We start from the raw sequence: 19,391 nt of genomic DNA, 5'->3' as shown, positions 1-19,391 counted from the left end.
AGAGAGCACGTAACCAAATGAGCTCTCTACTTGTGTGTGCCATAGCTCTATACTCCGCCTGTGCACTAGATTTAGAGATAACATCCTGTTTCTTACTCCACCATGACACAAGGTTACCTCCCACAAATGTGCAGTATCCTGTGGTAGATCTCCTATCAGCTAGAGATCCTGCCAAATCTCCATCTGAGTACCTGTAGACACCCAATTTTGTCAAAGAAGTATTAGTGATTGGTGACGCGAGGAAGAACATTATGAAGAGTTCCAGAGCACCAGTAGTGTTTCTCTCAAATCTCTCTTTAGGGTACCAAACGATTTCTGAGAGCCATTTTGAAAACTACCGACAAGCCTGTTTCCACACAGCACCCACCTTTTACGGCACAAACCGGTAAGCCCGTCTGTACACGACAATTCAATCCGTAGGTTAACCTAAGGCCCGAAACTCTCTTTTAGGCAGCCCGAAAGACACCTTGTCTACCGAAAGCACCCGATTTCTAGTTTATTGGAAAGCCCTGGACACAAGGGATCCAACGGACCTGACCGCGTGCGAATCGGAGTCCAATCGCAAGAGATATGGACGATCGAAGTTATCGGTAAGAGATGAAAACAACTGCCACCAAAAAGCCCGTTTTAACATGGCAAACGCGTTTTTAGGCGAACCAGAAGCCTGTCCACTCAGCACCCGCCATTTCCGGCATAAACCGGTAAGCCCGTTTGCACATGGCATTCCCAATCGGTAGGTTAACTTTGGGTCCGAAACTCTCTTTTTGCACCAAAAGGGCACCCGGTAACCGATTTCCTGAAAGCACTCGATTTCTGGTTCATTGGAAAGCCCTAAACACAAGGAAGCCAACGGACTTGACCGCATGCGAATCATAGTTCAATCGGATGAGATGGACGACCGAATGTACCGATAAAAGATGAAAACACTACGCAACGAAATAGAGAAGAGACGAAATAGGATGGGGGGTAGGATGTGACATCACCCACTTTAAGGGGTGATGTCACCCCAAATTTGTCTGAGACGAATGGAATTCTTCTGGGTCGAACCCAGATATTTTTTACCCCTCCCCTAGTAAAGGTTTTTTATCCCTCTCCTCTCTGTCTCCTCTCTGAGATATACGCCACTCTTTCGGTGTATTTCCACCTCTTTTTTTCAAACCCCGAACTCCTGCAGAAATCAGACAGAAACCCTAGTTAGCTTGCTTTAGAAGAGAGAAAGTATAGAAGCACTAGGTAGCCCCTTTCGGACGTCGGCACTCCATCGGATTTCCGAAGGTTCAGAGCGTTTTTTTTTTCTTGTTTACGACGTTGTTCTGTTGAATTTCGCAGAACTAAAAGCTACTTTTCCATAGTAGTGCCGTTGTTCTGCTGAAATCTCGACAGACTCGGAGGCAATTCGGCTATACAGCGCCGTTGCGCCACCGATTTCTCCGCAGCCTCGAAGGCCTCCCCTTCAACACAGCATGATAGCGCTGCCGAATTTCAGAGAACCCAACGCCCTATTCTCAATATAGTGCCTTGGTTCTGCCGAAATTTCGACAATCTCTGAAGTCTCCCTCTTCAAACAAGCGCGATTACGATCCCCAACTCTCCAAGTGGTAAGAATAAACCCTAAAAAATGTAAATAATATAATCCACTTACTTTTCAGTTGCGTATTTACAAAACGGGTAGGGTGGGTTTCATCATCCGTTATGTCCCCTCTACCTGCCCCTTTACTACTTTAAGCTATTTACAGCTTTCATTTACAAAATAGATACGGTGGGTTTCATCATTCATAATGTCAATCCCCTTTATCTGCCCTTTTTCCATCTAATTTAAGTTAATCTGTGTCGTGAGTAAGTTGCGAAATCAGGCTCTGCCTCAAGCAACTTACAATATCAATCAGGTTAACCATATTTACTTTCTGTTGTGTATTTACGAAACTAGTAGGGTGGGTTTCATCATTCGTGGTGTCAAGCCCCTCTACATACCTTTTACTAATTCTAGCACTTTACTGCTTTCCGTACTTTTATATTTCAAAGTAAGGTACGAGGTTGAGGTGTCAAAAAGACTTGTTCCACTACGGCCGAGCGCTTGAGACATTATTCCCTCTGACTTGCTTTTACTTTCTGCATTTACTGCTTTACGAAAGGTATGTGGTGGTGAATAAGTTCTACGGCCCACGTTGAACTTATATAAACCCTACTATCTTTCTTTTGTTTTACTTTTTGCACAGTCCTTTTCTGTTTGATTTAAGTTAACCCGCCTTATGAGTAAGTTGCGATGTCTGGATCTTCCGTAAGCAACTTACAATATCAATCAGGTTAACTATCGCTTATTTTTTATTTCTTTCATAAATACATTTCATTTATATTCGAAATTAAACATAATCTAACAAGGGAAACAAAATCAAATCCTTTTATTTTAAATCCTTCAAAAATGCCAATTTAAGTTAAGAGACTGGATTAATCCGGGCAAAATGGGTGCTTAACACCTTCCCCAATTGTAACCACAACCCTTACCCGGATATCTGTAAGGATCATGCCTTAAGCGAACAGAGTAAAATATAAGGTTCTAGGCCGAGAGCAAAGGAAGCCCTGATTACTATTCTTTCAACGAAATTCGAGTCGTTACTCATTTCCTTGGAAGAATAGACACGGGTCCTAGACCCTAACCTAGGTGGCGACTCTGAGTTCCTTTAACTTGCAAAGTTAGGACTACGGTCTCGAGTTCGCAAGATGTGCAGATCAAATAACACCCCCTCTTTGAAAACCCGATTGTGGTGATCCCCTGTCGTCCTGCGCAAACACGGGAAAAAACCGGCTCCCACAGACTGTCGACTTTGCTGGGGAATCTTTAAAAGAACATGATAATCCCTCTCAAGCAGAGCCTGTTATCAAATGAAAAGGTTGCAGCTCTATATAGCTAAATTGGCAATTTTCAAGAATTTGAAATCAATTAATTTGATTTTTCTCCTTTTTTTGGGGTTATCCTTAACCCGATATAGCCTTCAGGGGTTTTCGCAAACTGCGATGCTCCAGAATAGCAAAAATAAAACAAGTGTTAGATTTACTTTCTAGTACATATACACTTGCTGCGCCTTTTCTACTGGGATTGCTAGAGCCGATGCTCAAAATTGCCGCAAAATTGTTAGAGCCAATGCTCGCAATTAAATTACACGAAAACGCCCCGGGAGACACCTAGGCTTACCCCTCTTTTTTTAAATTTTCACGCGCACACCATGGGAGTTCATCGCCCACTTGCATACCTAATTACCCGGGAGTGCTAGCCCTTGGAACGGATTCGGTTGTATTTGGGATTTCATCACCCGAATCTACTGGTCTCGCATCCATTTGAGGTGAAAGCACCACCTCTTTGCACGTCGCCCTTGTGGCGACGTTAAAACAATGATGTATTAACTTCACGTTGCGTTGGGTTACCCTTGACATGCGTTGTTTAATCACATTGGCAAGAGAGACCTTCAAGCCTTCATCCCCTGCATAGCCCAGCATATGATGCACTTAGATGTTACCGTGTCCTGTCTAAGGACATGTTGAGCTTAGAGTTAGGTAAGCCTACCAGTTACTCTCGAGAGATGTGAGAGTCATCTAAATAGGGATACACTAAACCCCCAGGCCACCTCGGGCATGTTGAGCGAGTCTAGAAATGTGTCCCCGGGTTGCCTCAAGTCTTGCTAGGGATGTCATTACCCTAGCTCGATGCGCAAACGGTCACACCTTACTTTTACCCAAGATTAGAGGTTACTTTTAACCTTTGGTTTGTCCAGAGTCATGTTTGCAAACCCATACTCTTGAATAAGCAACCATTGTACCCTAGAGGGATGTTTGTCCTACGGTTAATACGCTTAACCAAAAGACCCTCATTTTAGTCCCATCTTTCAAAAATTATTGCAATCCCTCAAATCACCTCCTTATCCAGACCGTCTTGGTCTCGGCCTCATCAGGCTCTACTTTTTATAAAGTTCAAACCCGTCCTGACCATCGTTATGGTCGAAGCAGCGGAGCTCTGCTCAAATAAATGTTCAAACCGTCCTGGTCTCAGCCTCGTCCGGCTCTATTGCTTTTTGAGCCTCGATCCGTCCTGACTATCATTATAGTCAAGAAGGCGAAGCTCTGTTCAAATAAGGTCTATATGTCCTTAGTCTTGTCCTAACCACCTCGATCAAATCCTCTTCAGAGTTATTGTCTCACACAGATATAGACGTTCCCTCACCTCTGTCATGGTCAAGAGCGGCGGAACTCTACCCAAATGAACCCGTCTTCTCCTGCGAAGACAATCTTGTCATGACCGTTGTTATGGTCACAGTACCCGGGCTCTGCTCAATCCAAGTCAATCCTTTCTGAAAAGATAGACTCATTCCATACCTTTGTTATGGTCAGCAGCGGCGGAGCTCTGCCAAAATGAACCCATCTTCTGGTACAAAGATACCCCTGTCATGACTATTGTTATGGTCACAGTACCCGAGCTCTGCTAAAATTCAAGTAAGTCTTTCAGAAAGGTTAGACTCATTCCAACCACCTATTTTGGTCCAGACAACGGCATAACTCAGCCCAAATAATCTTCATCTTCCTCTGGGAAGATGACCCTTTTTTCAGACCGGTGTCTTGTTCATAACTCAGGAGTCATACTCAGGTCATGTTGTTTTCACTTTTGAAGACAATCCTATCCGGACCATTTTTCATGTTCAAAGCGTCAGGACTCTGTTCAAATGCATATGTCTTCTCACGAGAAGATATACCCAGCCAAACCTTTGTCATTCAAAGTGTCGGACCACTGTCCGATTGTCATCTCAAAATCAGGGTGATCTCAGGTCTCAATCCTAATCTTTTCTGGGTTGTCCTCCCATTTCTCAGATCGTAGGGGCATACCTCGCTTTCAGCTCCTCACATGTTTAGGTTCTGTCAAAATTTGAGAAAATTTGTAAAAATCAAAAGTAAAAAAAAATAAAAAATACAAAAAAATGTTTTACCAGGAGTTTTACTGTGTTTTTGTTCTCTGTCTTCCGTATAGGTAGATCATGGACCGCAAGGAAGAATTTGATGATTGGATTCACAACTTCTATGTCGTCGAAAATTTCGATTTCAGCCGGTATTTCACCAACCCCTTTGAGCAGTACTTTCCGATACTCCCTTTCATCCAAGTCGATTGGACTCTTCTCCAAGCAGCCGCTCAGTGTTGGGACAAGGACAACCATGTCTTTCGCTTTGGATTGGAAGAAATCTGTCCCACCTATGAGGAATTTTGTACCTTACTAGGAGTGCCAGAGGAAGGGTCAGCTGTCAGACCTGTCATCAGGACAAATTACATACATCAAGTCAAACGACTTTTTTGCATATGCGGTCAAGATTCTTTTAGTTTCATGACTTCGAAAGGTGTACTCGTCGATCAGCTGATTGAAGCCTTTTCTCCTAAATAGGATTCAAGAAGATCCTGATCATCAGTTTACAGGATTCCCCATCCTACTCTACATTTGGCTTTGCTTAAAACTCTACACTGTTACTCCCGGTGTACTCGTCGATCAACTGATTGAAGCCTTTTCTCCTAGATAGGATTCAAGAAGATCCTGATCATCAGTTTACAGGATTCCCCATCCTACTCTACATTTGGCTTTGCTTAAAACTCTACACTGCTACTCCCGGTATCCTGCTGGATTTTTCCATTTTCAATTACCAAAATTGGCACCATTTTGGGTGCCTCAAAACAGTCACCGACTGGTATTCATGGATGTCCAGCTTAAAAGCTGATAACATTTATTGGAGAACTCATATGTACTGTCTTGGTGTCGTATCCACACCAGAATCTTCTTACGTCCGACTCCTTGGCAAAAAGAAACCTCATTTTATATCCCAAGCCATATCATGCGTTAGTATGGAGTCAAGCAAGAGGCCCCTGAACCAATCGTTCGCTTCCGTCCTTCTCGAGAATTCTCTAACGATCTTGCCAAATCTATTGCCTTTGCATGGAATACTAGGGAGGCTATGATCATGCCTGATCTAGTTGCTACAATCGCGCACGAAGTAGTAGTCAATTACTACTCTGAACTCGAAAGGGATGTTCTCGAAGGAACCACGTCCATCGGTCATTGATCCAGCCTATGTAGAAGACAGATAACGCCGTTTTTCTTTTCTTTTATCGTTTTTTGTTTTGTAAATAGCCTGTTACAGGCCCCGATGTAAAAGAAAAAGGAAATGTGAATAAATAAAAGTATGTGCATAAGTATTGTATCTACTCTTTTGTTTGTCTGAAAATTTCTTTGTTATCTTCTGTACGGAACAGACCATGTCTGCTGATGTGATGTCCGAGTAGGTACAAAGATATGGTGAGTCAAGCAGCTACTAATGGTTCAGCCATCTCCATGAGCAAACATTTCCTCTGTACGAGTCCATCCCAATAGATTGAAACCTCCTCAAAGCAGCAACGTAATACTGGGATCCCCGGTATTATGTCTTTTTCACTCTGGTCTTCAGGAAGTGTGTCCCACTTTTCGAAAAATGTTGTACCCTGTTTGCAATACCTGCAAAACGGGCTCATCATTCGTCTCGAACTTAGGTTTAGAATCAATAAATTCACATATCTTCGGCTGCTTTGCATGCTAGAACAAGACCTAGGAACCCTCAGACGGTCTTTACATAGATAGGCTCATTAATGCCCGTGTTTCTTGAATATTAACCCTCTACCTGGAGCACTTTTTAAATACCGAAGAATCTAAAGAATTGCTGCCCAGTGTGAAGTACAAGGTGAACTCATATGTTGGCTGACAGCACCAAAAACAAAGGAGATATCTGGGCGTGTGACTGTAAGGTAGATAAGTTTACCAACCAGTCTCCTGTATTTGCCTGGGTCATCTAACAAGTCTCCATCTTGAGGTGGTAACTTCACATTTGCGTTCATGGGAACTGAGGCAGGTTTCACTCCAAGACAACCCGTCTCCTCAAGCAGGTCTAAGACATATTTCCTCTGTGAGAGAAATCCCTTTTGTCGAATATGCAACTTCAATACCCAAGAAGTATCTAAGATGACCCAAATCCTTGGTAGGGAACTCATTTTGCAAGAATGTCTTCAATTTCTGGATCCCAATTGTATCGCTGCCAGTGATGATGCTGTCATCGACATAGACTATCAAGAGTACACACCCAACTAGAGACTGACAGCTGAAGACAGAATGATCAACTGCGCATTGCTTCATACCAAAGCACATAATGGCATCATCACTGAACCTTCCAAACCATGCTCTAGGAGACTGCTTAAGACCGTAAATGGCTTTCTTTAATCGACACACAGAGGATGACATCTCCCCCTAAGCAACATACCCAGGAGTTTGCTCCATGTAAACTTCCTCTATGAGCTCACTATGAAGAAAAGCATTTTTGACATCCAACTGATGTAGAGGCCAGCATTGATTAACAGCAAGAGAAAGTAGAAAACGCACTGAAGGAATCTTCGCCACAGAAGAAAATGTCTCGCCATAGTCCACCCCAAACGTTTGAGTGTACCCTTTAGCAACCAGGCTAGGCAAATATTTCACAATATAGACCCAATGACACCCAACGGGGCGTGCACCAGGAGGCAGTGGAACTAAATCCCAAGTCTGATTTGACTGAAGGGCATCCATCTCAAGGTCCATAGCAGCGCGCCACCCCGGGTGATCAAGTACTGCAGCCAAGGACTCTGGCAAAGAAATAGAAGATAGAGAGGACACAAAACTGCGGAAAGCAGGCGTGAGAGCATCATATGAAACAAAAGACGGAATAGGGTGAGCAGTACTATGAGACCATGTTAACTTACCAACTTCTCCAAAAGCTTAAGCTGTTGGAGAAAGGCGTTATTTATCTTTTGTACTTTAACACTCCCCTGAACGAGTGCCTCACTTGGCAAACACGTGGCACATGTGGTCCCACTTTGGGTCGACCATCGCATGTGGATTTTTGCTATCCGGGAGGTTTGAAATCGAGACCTTTGGCTTTGATACCATGTTGAGGAAGAGAATGAGAGAAAGAAATTGTGAGTTAAGGAGTCTCTCCCTCACTTATGTATTTATATATAATGAGAAATGTATAAAAGATGGATATGCCCGTCTTTAGTGGGGAATGGAGAGCAACTTATAACCCGAATACAAATGATCATATCGAGAAAATTAACAAGATTATTTTTACAGATTTTCTGCACGAGATGAGCTCTTCCGGTCTATTGTACTTCTCAAGAAATGCCTACGGGTGGCACTTCATATTCATTTTCACAACACAGAGGTTTTTTGTTATTGGTTTGAAGTGGCATTCCTTGAGTAGTTAAGCTTGCATTGCAGCACTATAGACACTTGGAGGACTATTTCATGCCATTCAGTAGTTTCAACTTTATTAGTCTAGGATTGCAAGGGCATATGAAAAAGGCAAGGTAAAAAAACATTGCTCTTTGACTGAGTGACCGAATTCTTAGAGCTACTACTAAAGTCGAGATGAATCTCCCTTTCTGTTGTCATAGCAATTCAAACCATAGTTACCGAAAGCTCCCTAGTTGGGTCGAAAGCTAAATTCTTCTTGCTTCCCAAATTTAGCAGAAGCTCGCTTCAATACTTCCTCTAAATCAAGAGTACTTTAGGTGATTATTTTTTTGTTAAAACTGTGCTTTCTCCTTTCGGTAATGTCAAAGGAGTGTATTTAGAAAGTAAGTATACTTGAAAGTTAAAAAAGTCATCATAGGTTTCAAATAAAACTTCTATGAATTTCTTCAAAAAAATAAAATATTAAATCTAAATGATTAAAGCATCAAGATTGCAAAAATATAAACCACTACACTTGTAATATTATTTTTCTCTGCCTATATTGCGGTCTTGAATATGGGTTGTTTTTTGTGGGTTTCCACCATTGTATGAGAAAAAGGGCTTCCACTTCCATCCTCTTCCCCTGTAGATTTTTGCTTTCATTTTACGGGTTAATGGAAGCTCATATAGGGCTTTCATCGGGACTACCCTACAGTTCATGGGAGCTTCTCTTTCAAATTGGGTTTTTGCTATCATTTTATGGGTTAATGGAAGCACATATAGGGCTTTAGTTGGGACTACCCTGCAGTTCATGGAAGCTTCTCGTTCAAATTGCAGCCTTTTTCAAAATTTTGACAGGTTTTTCCTTTTATTTTCACTACTGTAAGCCCAAGGGTCCCCATCCTCCTATCTTGTTTTGATGATTCTCAAACTAAATTGATTATGTTTTTTAATACTAATCAATTTGCCTTGAAGTGTTGTGATAAGACAGGTTAATCATTGAAGGAATCAACACACCACATGGTCATATTTGAAGATGTACCACACAAGAGTCAAAGGAGCTAGGTGGAGCTCACATTATCTCTCAAGCAAGCATACACAAAATGGAAGATCAATTGATGACCACGGCCATAGTTGTAAATTCCGTTTCGTTTCGTCCGGAATGGACGAAAAGAACCGGTTTCGTTCCAATTCCGGAACGAAATTCGTGGAACGGTGGAAATTTCGTTCCATTTCGGCCATTCCGGACGAAATTTTTCGAAATCCGAAATTTTGTCCGGAATGGACGAAATTGTCCATTCCGGCCGGAATCGTGCATAACGGCTAGTTTGACTGGATTTTGCAGATTTTACAACAATGCCCCTGGAATGCTCTTTTTGGTTTTTGACCATTTTAACCTCAAAATGTGACCGTTTATAGCTGTTGGGAAGGGTATTTTAGTCATTTTTAAATGCACAATCAATTAAAAACTCTATAAATAGCCTTTTCCCTACCTTCTTATCCTCCACCTTCACATAAGCGATTCTCCTTCTTTCTCTACTTTCACTTACATTATCTATTCTACTAAATTTCCTACAAGTCTACCCACTTCTTCAACTCAATCCAAGTCTATTTTGGAGCAAAGGGAAGGCATACATTCAACTTACCACTACAAGAAGTCAAGAACTATTTCCAAAGGCTTATTTCAAGTGAGTGAAGGCTAATTTTTTCTTCTTCTCTTCAACTCAAGTTCAACCTCAAGGTTTTCTTTATTTCTTTCCATTTCCTTTCTTTTATTTCTTACTTCATTTGTCCCCTTCTACTTCATTTTTTTGTAATTTGTTTCAATTTTCTTTCTTCTAATTCATTTTTCCCTTCTTCTACTTCATTTCAGAATGAGTGAGTCGGGCTCGGGACCTTCTGCAGGAGCATCCTCTATTGGTTCGGCACCCACTAGATCGGATGACCCGGCATGGGCTTACGGTACATTGGTTCCGGGTCAAAAAAATAAAGTAACTTGCATATTCTGTGGCAAAGTCATATCGGGTGGAGGTATAACCCGCTTGGAAGAACATTTAGCGGCTGTTCCTGGTGAAGTAGCATCATGCAAAAAAGTGACTGAAGATGTAAAATATCGAATGAAGCAACTTTTAGATGCAAAGAGAAAAGAAAGGGCTAGGATGAGCCTATCCAGAGCAGAGGTTGGAGGTTTTTATGGCACACCAGACGAAGAAGAAGAGCAGGATGAAGAAGACATTGGCACACAATTGCCTCAACGAAGAGGTAAGGAAGTTCTCGTAGAACCGAGTGGTACAAAAAGGAAGAAGAAGGGAATCACATGAGGGATCAGGAATTTCTTTGCACCATGAACAACCCCTGGAGCCTAGCCAAGCATTAAAAGTGCTTTGGCTACCAAAGAAACAATGGATAGAGCAGACATGGCGATTGGCATGCTTTGCTACGATGCCAATCTCCCTTTCAACGTTGCCAATTCACCTTTCTGGCAACCTATGTTTGATGCTGTGAATGCCGTGGGTTCGGGTTATAAGGCACCTACTTATCATGCTTTAAGGGGTTCCATTTTGAAGAATACAGTGGATGAGGTAAACAACTACTTGAGGAGATTAAGATGTCATGGAGATACACTGGCTGTAGCATTATGGCAGATGGATGGGCAGACACCAAACAACGTTCCCTAATCAACTTTTTGGTGTACGGCCCTAAATGAGTCATATTCCTCAAATCCGTTGATGCATCTGGCACAATGAAGAATGCCGATGAATTATACAATATCTTTGAAAAGATTGTCGGAGAGGTGAATCCGGAATATGTGGTGCAATTTGTAACTGACAGTGAGCCAAGTTACAAAGCTGCTGGGAAAAGACTAGAAGCCGCGATTGGTACATTCTTCTGGACTCCGTGCACAGCTCATTGCTTAGATCTCATCTTGGAGCATCTGTGCAAACCGACTGTATTTTCTCATATAGCAACCACAATTGAGAGGGCTCAGACGATTACAAAGTTCATCTACAACCATGGAAGCCTCTTGAATTTGATGAGGAAGAAGTTCACAGGTGGGAAGGAGTTGTGCCGCCCTGCTGCAACCAAATTTGCTACAAATTTCATTAGCATACAAAGTCTAGTGTTGAATCGGAAAGCACTTCAGCAGATGTTTGTGTCTGATGAGTATAGTACTAGTAGGTTTGTCCAACACCCACTGAGTGAAGGGGTAGTTAGTACTGTGTTGGATAAATATTTTTGGGACCAATGCAAGTACATTCTAAACATCAGCGAGCCTTTAGTGAGAGTGCTGCATTTGGTAGATCGGCAGGACAAACCGGTGATGGATTACCTATATGAGGCTATGGATAAGGCCAAAGAGAACATCAAGGAGAGGTTGAAGAGAAAATCAGATTACATGCCCATCTGGAGGATCATCGACCAAAGATGGGATAGGCAACTCCACAGTCCCCTCCATGCAGCAGGATATTTTCTTAACCCTGCTCTCTTTTTCACTCCTACCTTCTCTAGGCACAGTGAAGTAACCAGAGGCTTGTTGGCATGCATCATTCGACTGGTACCTGATGAAGCTACACAAGACCTCATCACCAATCAGATTGAGGATTATCGAGAGGCTAAGGGTATGTTTGGAATGAAGCTTGCAATCTGCAACCGAACGAAGTTGGGACCAGGTATATTTGAGTTGTTTGTTTAATTAAGTATAATTCATTTTAACTTTCAGTTTCTCAACAAATAATGCTTTACTATTTGCTACTTTACAGTTGCATGGTGGAATCAATTCGGAGGTGACGTGGAAGAATTACAGACCTTTGCGATCAGAATCCTCAGTCAGACCTGCAGTGCGACTGAGTGTGAAAGGAATTGGAGCACCTTCGAACACATTCACTCTGCAAAGAGAAATAGGTTGGAGCACCAGAGATTAGATGACTTGGTGTTTGTCCATTACAATCTTAAGTTTCGAGAAAGGTATACAACGTAATATAATGGTTTCAACTCTCACCTCATCACTTTAAGCTTTTAAGTTTAACCTTTGACATTAAACTTAATGTTTTCCTTTTCAGGGACTTGTTGAGGAAATCATCTACCACTAGTGACCCTTTGAGCATAGACCATCTGGATGTCATGATGGATTGGCTTGCAGAAGAAGAAGATGTCATATTCACGCCGGAAGACATTGGGTGGGAAAATCTTGAAGCACCTACTGCTGTGGTTGGGGCCGGGGACGACGACGACGACTTTCTCATGCCTCTTGAAGATGTCCCTACTGGTGGTCCAAGTGGTGATGACGGCGGCGACGACGACAACGAAGAAGACATTGAGTATGATCATCCGGGTTATGATGACTGAGAGTTGTTGCTACTAGCTATTGTCTATGTTTCACTTTCATGTATCTCTTTTTTTTACGTTTCTCTATGTATCAGACTATCAGTTGGACTTGTGCAAGACTTTATGTGTTTAAGTAATGAATATGCCTTTTGGGACACATATTTTGGACTATTTATTAGTTTTTCATCTTTTTCTATTGATTTTTTATTTTTTTGGATTTTTCTCATATTTTTTAATATATTTTTTGTGTGAACGAAAAGTTTCGACCGAAATGACCGAAATCCCACCGAAATTTCGTTTCGGTGGCCAAAACGAAATGGCGACCGAAATGGAATTTACAACTATGACCACGGCTAAAGAGAAGTTGAGCATTCCCTAGATTTCATTGTACATCATTTTCTCTTTAGATTTCTAAGTCAAGGCAAGGTTTTCAAAACAGTTTCCAAAACCCCTTAAGAACTTAAATGGTTAAGTGAATGTTCGTGAGGTGGACCAACATATTTGGACCCTCATGACATTCCATTTATCTTGTTAAAATTGAGTTCCAAAAGCCCACAATTAATCAGCAACAAAAAACAGGAAAAACTGATGAAAGTAGGCTTCTCGGAACTCTGAGAAATGGTCCAGGGATTATAATCCATACTCTGGTCGTTTTCTCGGAACTCCGAGAACGTCCGACAGCAAAAAAAACACCGTTGTAATTCAAACGGCTAGTTGCTTTTTGGGGTGTTTTTGTTACTACCATCCCCAAACGGTCATATCTTGTTTTGGGCTTATAAATACACATTCAAGAGGTTCATTTAACTCTCTTGAATGATTCACTAACCTTCCTAAGCATTCATTAACACTTGCAAAACCCATTTGGCTTAAGCTTTTATTCTCTCCACCAAACTTGCCTTGTTACTTGCAAATCTTTGAGTTTGGATTTATGATATTAACTTGTATTATCTTGGAGAGCATTCAAGGGGATTTTATTGTGCATCAAGCTTTAAAGGAAGGCATATCAATCTTCTCTTCTTTATTGTAAAGGTGGCTAGGGCATCCTATTCTTCATACCCTAGGGAGAAGCGCTTAGAACTCGGCGGAGAAGGAGAGTCGGTGTAAAGATGGCTATGGCATCCTCATTTAATTCCCTTGGGATTGTAATCGCTTTGGAGCCGGGCATCATGGAGGTCTCACATAGTGGAAATCCATCAGGATGATCTCAAGAAGAGTGGAGTAGGGCTTTGCCCGAACCATTATACATCGGTGTGTTCTTTTCTTATCCTTGCATTTCATTTTTGTATGGTTAGGCATTTTTCGTTATTATTTGAACTAACCAAAAACTAAGCAAGTAAAGAGAAATTGAATTAGGTTTAAAATTTGATTTCAAAGGATAAATTTTTGAGAAAACCAATTCACCCCCCTCTTGGTTCCCTAGACCTATATTTCAATTGGTATCAAAGCCTCGTCTCTATTTTCAAAACCCTAATCAATTTAGAGAAAAGATCCTAAAATGACAAACTACCCTCAACACCAAGAAGGTCACTCAAACACTAGGCCTTCCTATTTTGATGGAACAAATTATGGATATTGGAAAAAAAAATTGAAATCTTTTTAACCCAAGATTACCAAATTTGGAGAGCCGTTGAAAATGGATATACCTTGCCCACTAGAGATTTAAACGAAAGGACCGAAGCCGAACAACAAGCCTCAAACTATAATGCTAAAGCCATGAATTCCCTAATTTGTGCTTGTCACCCGGAGATTTCAATAGAGTTTCAAACTTAACTTCGGCTAAAGAGATTTGGGACACCTTAGAAATTACCCATAAAGGAATTAACCAAGTTAAGGAATCTAAAATAAGTCATCTATTTACGCAATTTGAACTTTTTCAAATGACAACTGATGAAACCATTGCTGATATGTACACTAGATTCACTAACTTAGTAAATGGGCTAAGGGGACTTGGGAAATAAATTTAAAACAGAGATTTAGTGTCCAAAATCCTTAGATCCTTACCTTTATCATGGGAATCCAAAACCTCCGCAATCACCGAAAGGTTTAAAATTTGATTTCAAAAGGACAAATTTTTTAGAAAAACAATTCACCCCCCTCTTTGTTCCCTAGACCTATATTTCAACTACAACAATCCTAAATTGTAAGAGACTGAGGTGGTTATTTTTGTTTCTTTCCTATGGAATAAAATCTCTAGATTATTTTATGATCCAGCTTTCCAGATTGTTAGAAAATACACATACTTAAAAGCCATAGCCTTGAGATAGTTTTTCAATTTTGAATTTTTGTGTTGAACTACTTGGCTTACAGTTGTTACATATAATATTGGGATATGTTTACTTTTCAGGAGTAGAGAAAATAAATAGTTTTGAGAGATGGACACCTTCTCGAGCTACAATTAGATTAGGATGTACGAGGTCGACATACCCAAAATGACATTCATAACGGACAGAGGCATGTACTGCTGCGGAGTTATGATGTTTTGCTTTTTATGTGCATTTTATGTGTTTCCTATTTTTACCCCATTGATTCGTTAGTAACTTCCCATTTCCCGTGTTTTCTCTTGTTTTAGGCCACTTGCTTCTCACTTCTGCTTCTTGTATCACTTCTCACTCTAACAACTATGATTCAAACTCATTCTGTTGACATGAGAATGGAAATCTCTTGAGATAGTGGCATAGTAAAAGATCCGTTAACAATCTTTATTGGGAAGGTGGCAAACATCTATTTCTTTGTGAACCCCATTTTCATTAACATAGTGAGACTTAATTACAAAACTAGGGTTTTTTAGCAATAGCGCTAATAATAATAATAATATATTTTGGCTACATATCGCTTCAGGCAAATCGAAAACTAATAAGCATGGGACTAGAGCCCGAGACATGCCTCACAAGCAACTTCCACAGACATGTCAATTTCGACCTACATGTGTCAACTTCCGTGGGGTCGAAGTGCGAAGTTTGATTCCTTGCAGTGCACCTACACAACCAAAAACCCCCCACATATCCGGAAATATTAATGTCATTCCATTAATAAGATGAGTAAGATAAAAAGTTAAAGAAAATAAGTTGAAAAGTTAAAAAAATGACACTACACGGTCATCAACTTTCATAAAATTTCCTATATTCGAAATATCTATATTTGAAATGAGCCTTGTTGTCCAAGACATGCGAAACAGTGCATGTTACTAGTTGTTTGATCTTGTAAAACCATTATGAATAATTTCCTAGCTTATGTGATGGTATCTAGGTGTATATTTGTGCTTATTCTAGCGTTTCCTGAAGTTTCATAAAATTTCCATTGTTTCCATGGAATTCAATAAATATATTTGAATTTCACAGGTTTCATGGACTTCCATAGACTTCCACGAAGTACTTCTATAGGGCCCGAAGCCCACACCAAAACTAACATTTGAAATCTTACTTACAAGGAAGGGCTCCTCCACCGCTTGAACTATGCAGGGTTTTGGCAATAGCAAAAAAGTGATGTCACAAAATATGGATATTGGATCCCAAGAAGAAATGGAAAGTCGCAACCCACTCAAGAGCTTGTGAATCCATAATACCTCTTGAGTTTTGCAGAACATGCAATGTACTTTGGCCACAATTGGCAACCGGTTCTAACTAGATCAAGCAAGAACATGGATCATAATGTCGAATTAGACCTATTACGGACGCTTGCATCACCATAATGCCTCCATTGTCAAATTTGCATCCTGTGAGACCACCATGAACCCACTTGTCCCTCTCAACTATCTTAAAAGTTGATTGATAGCTCACAATAGAACATTCTACAATTAGATTACCTTGTCAATGACTCAACAACCCCATATCTCTAGGCAGACATACAATGTCAAAGACATCAAGCAACCTACCATGTGTCATATGTGCATAAGGTACTCTAAAATCTCAAGGCACACAAATACCGTCAAAGCACATTAATTCTAGAATTTGTAGTGATTTTGGTATTTTTCTTTATTTCTTGTATATTTATAATTGTTCTTGATTTTAAATTCTTTCATTCAAAAAATGCAAAAATTCATGAGACACCTCACCTCAAAAGAGTGTTCAATGCCTCGCCTCATTACTCTGACTTATTGCTCTAGAGATAGGAACAGAGATGCAAATAGATAAGGAAAAGTCAGTAGGGAAATAATTTAGTGCGCACAAACCACAATGAAGAGGATCTATCGAGAATGGAACATATGGAGATCTTTGGTAATGAAATGAATCTCAAAGGTGAAAGAGACCAGTGTTTAAAAACTCCTTGACTCGACAAGGAACTTGCCCGAGTCGACTCTTTTTTGCCTTGGCTGCGTTCTGCTTTGTACCACATCCGCATTCCGCATTTTGCCCTACAGAGTCAATAAACTACTTTGACTCTCTAGAGTTATGACCGCGTCAATCGCGTTCTTGGCCGCGGCCATACCGAGTCGACAAGGATTTTTCTTGGCCGTGTTCCGCGTCACATCCACGTTTTTAAACCCTAAAAGAGACCCACAAAATTAAGTCCTAAATCGTGCACATCTGTTGAGCCGATTGCGAGGAGGAATTGAAGCTCGGAATTTTCGTGCTATAATATATGGTGATGGCAATGTTAAGTTCTTGATCGAGATAAGGATACAAGGATGAAATTGAGCTTCCATGTTACAAAGTTTGATTTACATGCTAAAAAGGAATTAGATTGGCTCAATGAAGTTAAAAAATGTCTTTGAAAGCCTTGGTGCTGTGGAGAAGATAATTTAGTTGCCACTAAACATAGCGAGTATGCATCAGTTTGGTAAGAACTAGTCCATGCTATGAAAATTTGAATGGGAAGAGCCAAGTTGGTACATAGAACAAGTGATGAAGAAGGCAATACCAGCTAAGTTACAACCGATCAATTACATTTACACCCAAGAATCAAGCCTACAATACTAAATATTGAAGCAACTCAATTGTATAGATAAAGAGTACACTAACAAATTTTATGGTACATGATGTTGTATTGAACTCATGGAAACAGAATCAACATGCTGCTTATCATATAAATGGGTTATGGTCTCCAATCATAAACCAAGTTGAGCCGTGTGTAGACCATGTCAAATACTGTAAGAAAGCAGAAGCACAATTGAATGAATCAAAATCGAGCCTCTTTTGTAGATTGTTAGGTGAAGTCTTTTAGGATCCATGAGAGAGGAGTTGGCTCCCAATCTTATAAAGAGAATTGGAACAATTTTCTCTCAATAATCAATGAAGTAAAACACTGGGTAATCAAGTGCAGCACCATGCTATCCGGGTTTTGACTTATCAAGGAGGGAAGAAGTTGACCCCATTTGTAACATCCTTGATGATGATGGCATGGAAGTTGAAATGGGATTCATGATGGTCAATATGACAAACAATGTGGGATGACCAACCCCACAAAAGAAAAAGGGTCGAAAGGCACTTGTACAATGCAAGATTGGATTAGATGGATTATTCTATATTTGGACAATTCTAATGATTCTTGGCCAGTGCAAATCTAGAAAGGTAAGCAAAGTATTTACTTGAATTCTTTCAAAAATGGTTCCGTGCTATGAACCAAGAGTGAAATTTGATGCAAACACTATTACATCACGGCGATTCTTCGCTTTAATATCTTGAGGAAGTGCACAACGGATTTTGCTTGCATTGCATTTTTCCTTTTTTTTCTAATGGTAATAGCTTTAATTGGAAGGTTGCTTTGGATTGGTGTAGACAAATTGCATCCCGATAATTTGAACTCGAGGACGAGTTCTTCCCGGTCAGGAAGTACCAATGAAAATCAAGTGGGATCCACGATTCTCCAATTGCTATGAAATTCAGAAAGAATGACTAATTAAGAGTTTTAATAATTTAAGTAATTTTCGTTAATTTTCAGAATATTCATGAGAAATTGGCAGGCTACAAACAAGGAAAAGACCAAAAGAAAAAAAAAAAAAAACAAAGAGAAAAACAGCCAGATTTTAAAAACACAAGGCCAATGACAACAAGACCAGATTCGGCCCAACCAAGAAACAGTAAACACAAAGATCCAAAATCCTTAACTAAAAAAAAAAAAAAAAAAAGATTGAATAAAAGAGAAAGGAAGGAACAAACCTTGGAATAGGAACCGACACCATAGATCTTTCCCAATTCAAAGTCTTGGATGGTGAAATTTTCTTGTGGGGCCCTGAAGGCAAAACACTTAGATCTCTGAACGCCATTAGGGTTAGGGTTGGAGCTTTGAACACGCAGCTTTGCCTCAAAATCCTTCTCCATTTCTTCACCACCACCAATAAACATCATCTCTCTTCTCCATCTCTATCTCTATTCAAAGTTCTTCAAACCTTAACACCCAATCTCTCACTTTTCGTCAAGGCTTCAATAAGAATAATCAGATTCCTTCTTTACCCGTCTGATAAAGTAGGAAAACGTGAGGGTTCTATCTCTCATCTCGCTGCAGAACTTTTTTTTTTTTTTCAGAACCCAATAAGAATCCGGTAAGAAGATGATGACGTCAATAGTTTTTCTGGTTTTTAGTTTTGTTGCCCAATCATCAATCTCTATCCATATGCTGTTGAGAGAAAAAGGGAAGAGGAGAAAAAGGACGGTGAACGTTTTACCAACCGCAAAATTCGGTTGCTATGGGAAAGGCATCAATTTTGGTGGGCCCTTTCAGAACGATCTAACAAAAACTGCATACGAAATATAGACAGAGCCCACCTAGTTCAAAGATCCAAACCATTCATTCGTTGGGGCCCAATCTAGATAGTTTGTGCTCAAATATTATTAGCTTGGATTTTTCAATTAGGTGGGTCCCACTGTATAT

The 19,391-nt window shown here is 40.4% G+C and overlaps 2 protein-coding genes across 4 annotated transcripts in view; one reads left to right on the top strand and one right to left on the bottom strand.

The window, feature by feature from the left end:
• The window catches only part of LOC143879215 (3-phosphoinositide-dependent protein kinase 1-like), a 28,155-nt gene extending 8,994 nt beyond the window's left edge, over positions 1-19,161 (bottom strand). Inside the window, exon 1 of one of the 3 annotated variants that reach the window (XM_077381666.1) lies at positions 18,680-19,161. In XM_077381666.1, coding sequence (XP_077237781.1) covers positions 18,680-18,868 — 189 coding nt within the window. In that variant the 5' untranslated portion in view covers positions 18,869-19,161. The remainder of the gene's footprint in view (positions 1-18,679) is intronic. The other 2 variants (XM_077381504.1, XM_077381585.1) reach the window with 2 other exon arrangements.
• Positions 11,581-18,399, top strand: LOC143881784 (uncharacterized). The gene is made up of 4 exons (XM_077385068.1): positions 11,581-11,929; positions 12,020-12,224; positions 12,320-12,591; positions 18,266-18,399. The coding sequence occupies exons 1-4, from the start codon at positions 11,581-11,583 to the stop codon at positions 18,397-18,399; spliced, it is 960 nt and encodes a 319-aa protein (XP_077241183.1).
• Positions 19,162-19,391: the final 230 nt, after the last annotated feature.

The sequence above is a fragment of the Tasmannia lanceolata genome, unplaced genomic scaffold (assembly GCF_043159265.1).
Source record: "Tasmannia lanceolata isolate RefF3 unplaced genomic scaffold, GAP_Taslan_0.1 ptg000002l, whole genome shotgun sequence".
Taxonomy (NCBI): domain Eukaryota; kingdom Viridiplantae; phylum Streptophyta; class Magnoliopsida; order Canellales; family Winteraceae; genus Tasmannia; species Tasmannia lanceolata.
The sequence above is the reverse complement of the archived record's forward strand: the minus strand, read 5'-3'. Positions and strand labels throughout refer to the sequence as shown.

Excerpts from the sequence above, each read along its gene's own strand:
- LOC143881784 (XM_077385068.1), top strand. The coding sequence starts at position 11,581 with ATGGATTACCTATATGAGGCTATGGATAAGGCCAAAGAGAACATCAAG. Across the intron at positions 11,930-12,019 it reads CCGAACGAAGTTGGGACCAG|TTGCATGGTGGAATCAATTC; the intron begins GTATATTTGAGT and ends GCTACTTTACAG. Across the intron at positions 12,592-18,265 it reads CATTGAGTATGATCATCCGG|CTTTAATTGGAAGGTTGCTT; the intron begins GTTATGATGACT and ends TAATGGTAATAG.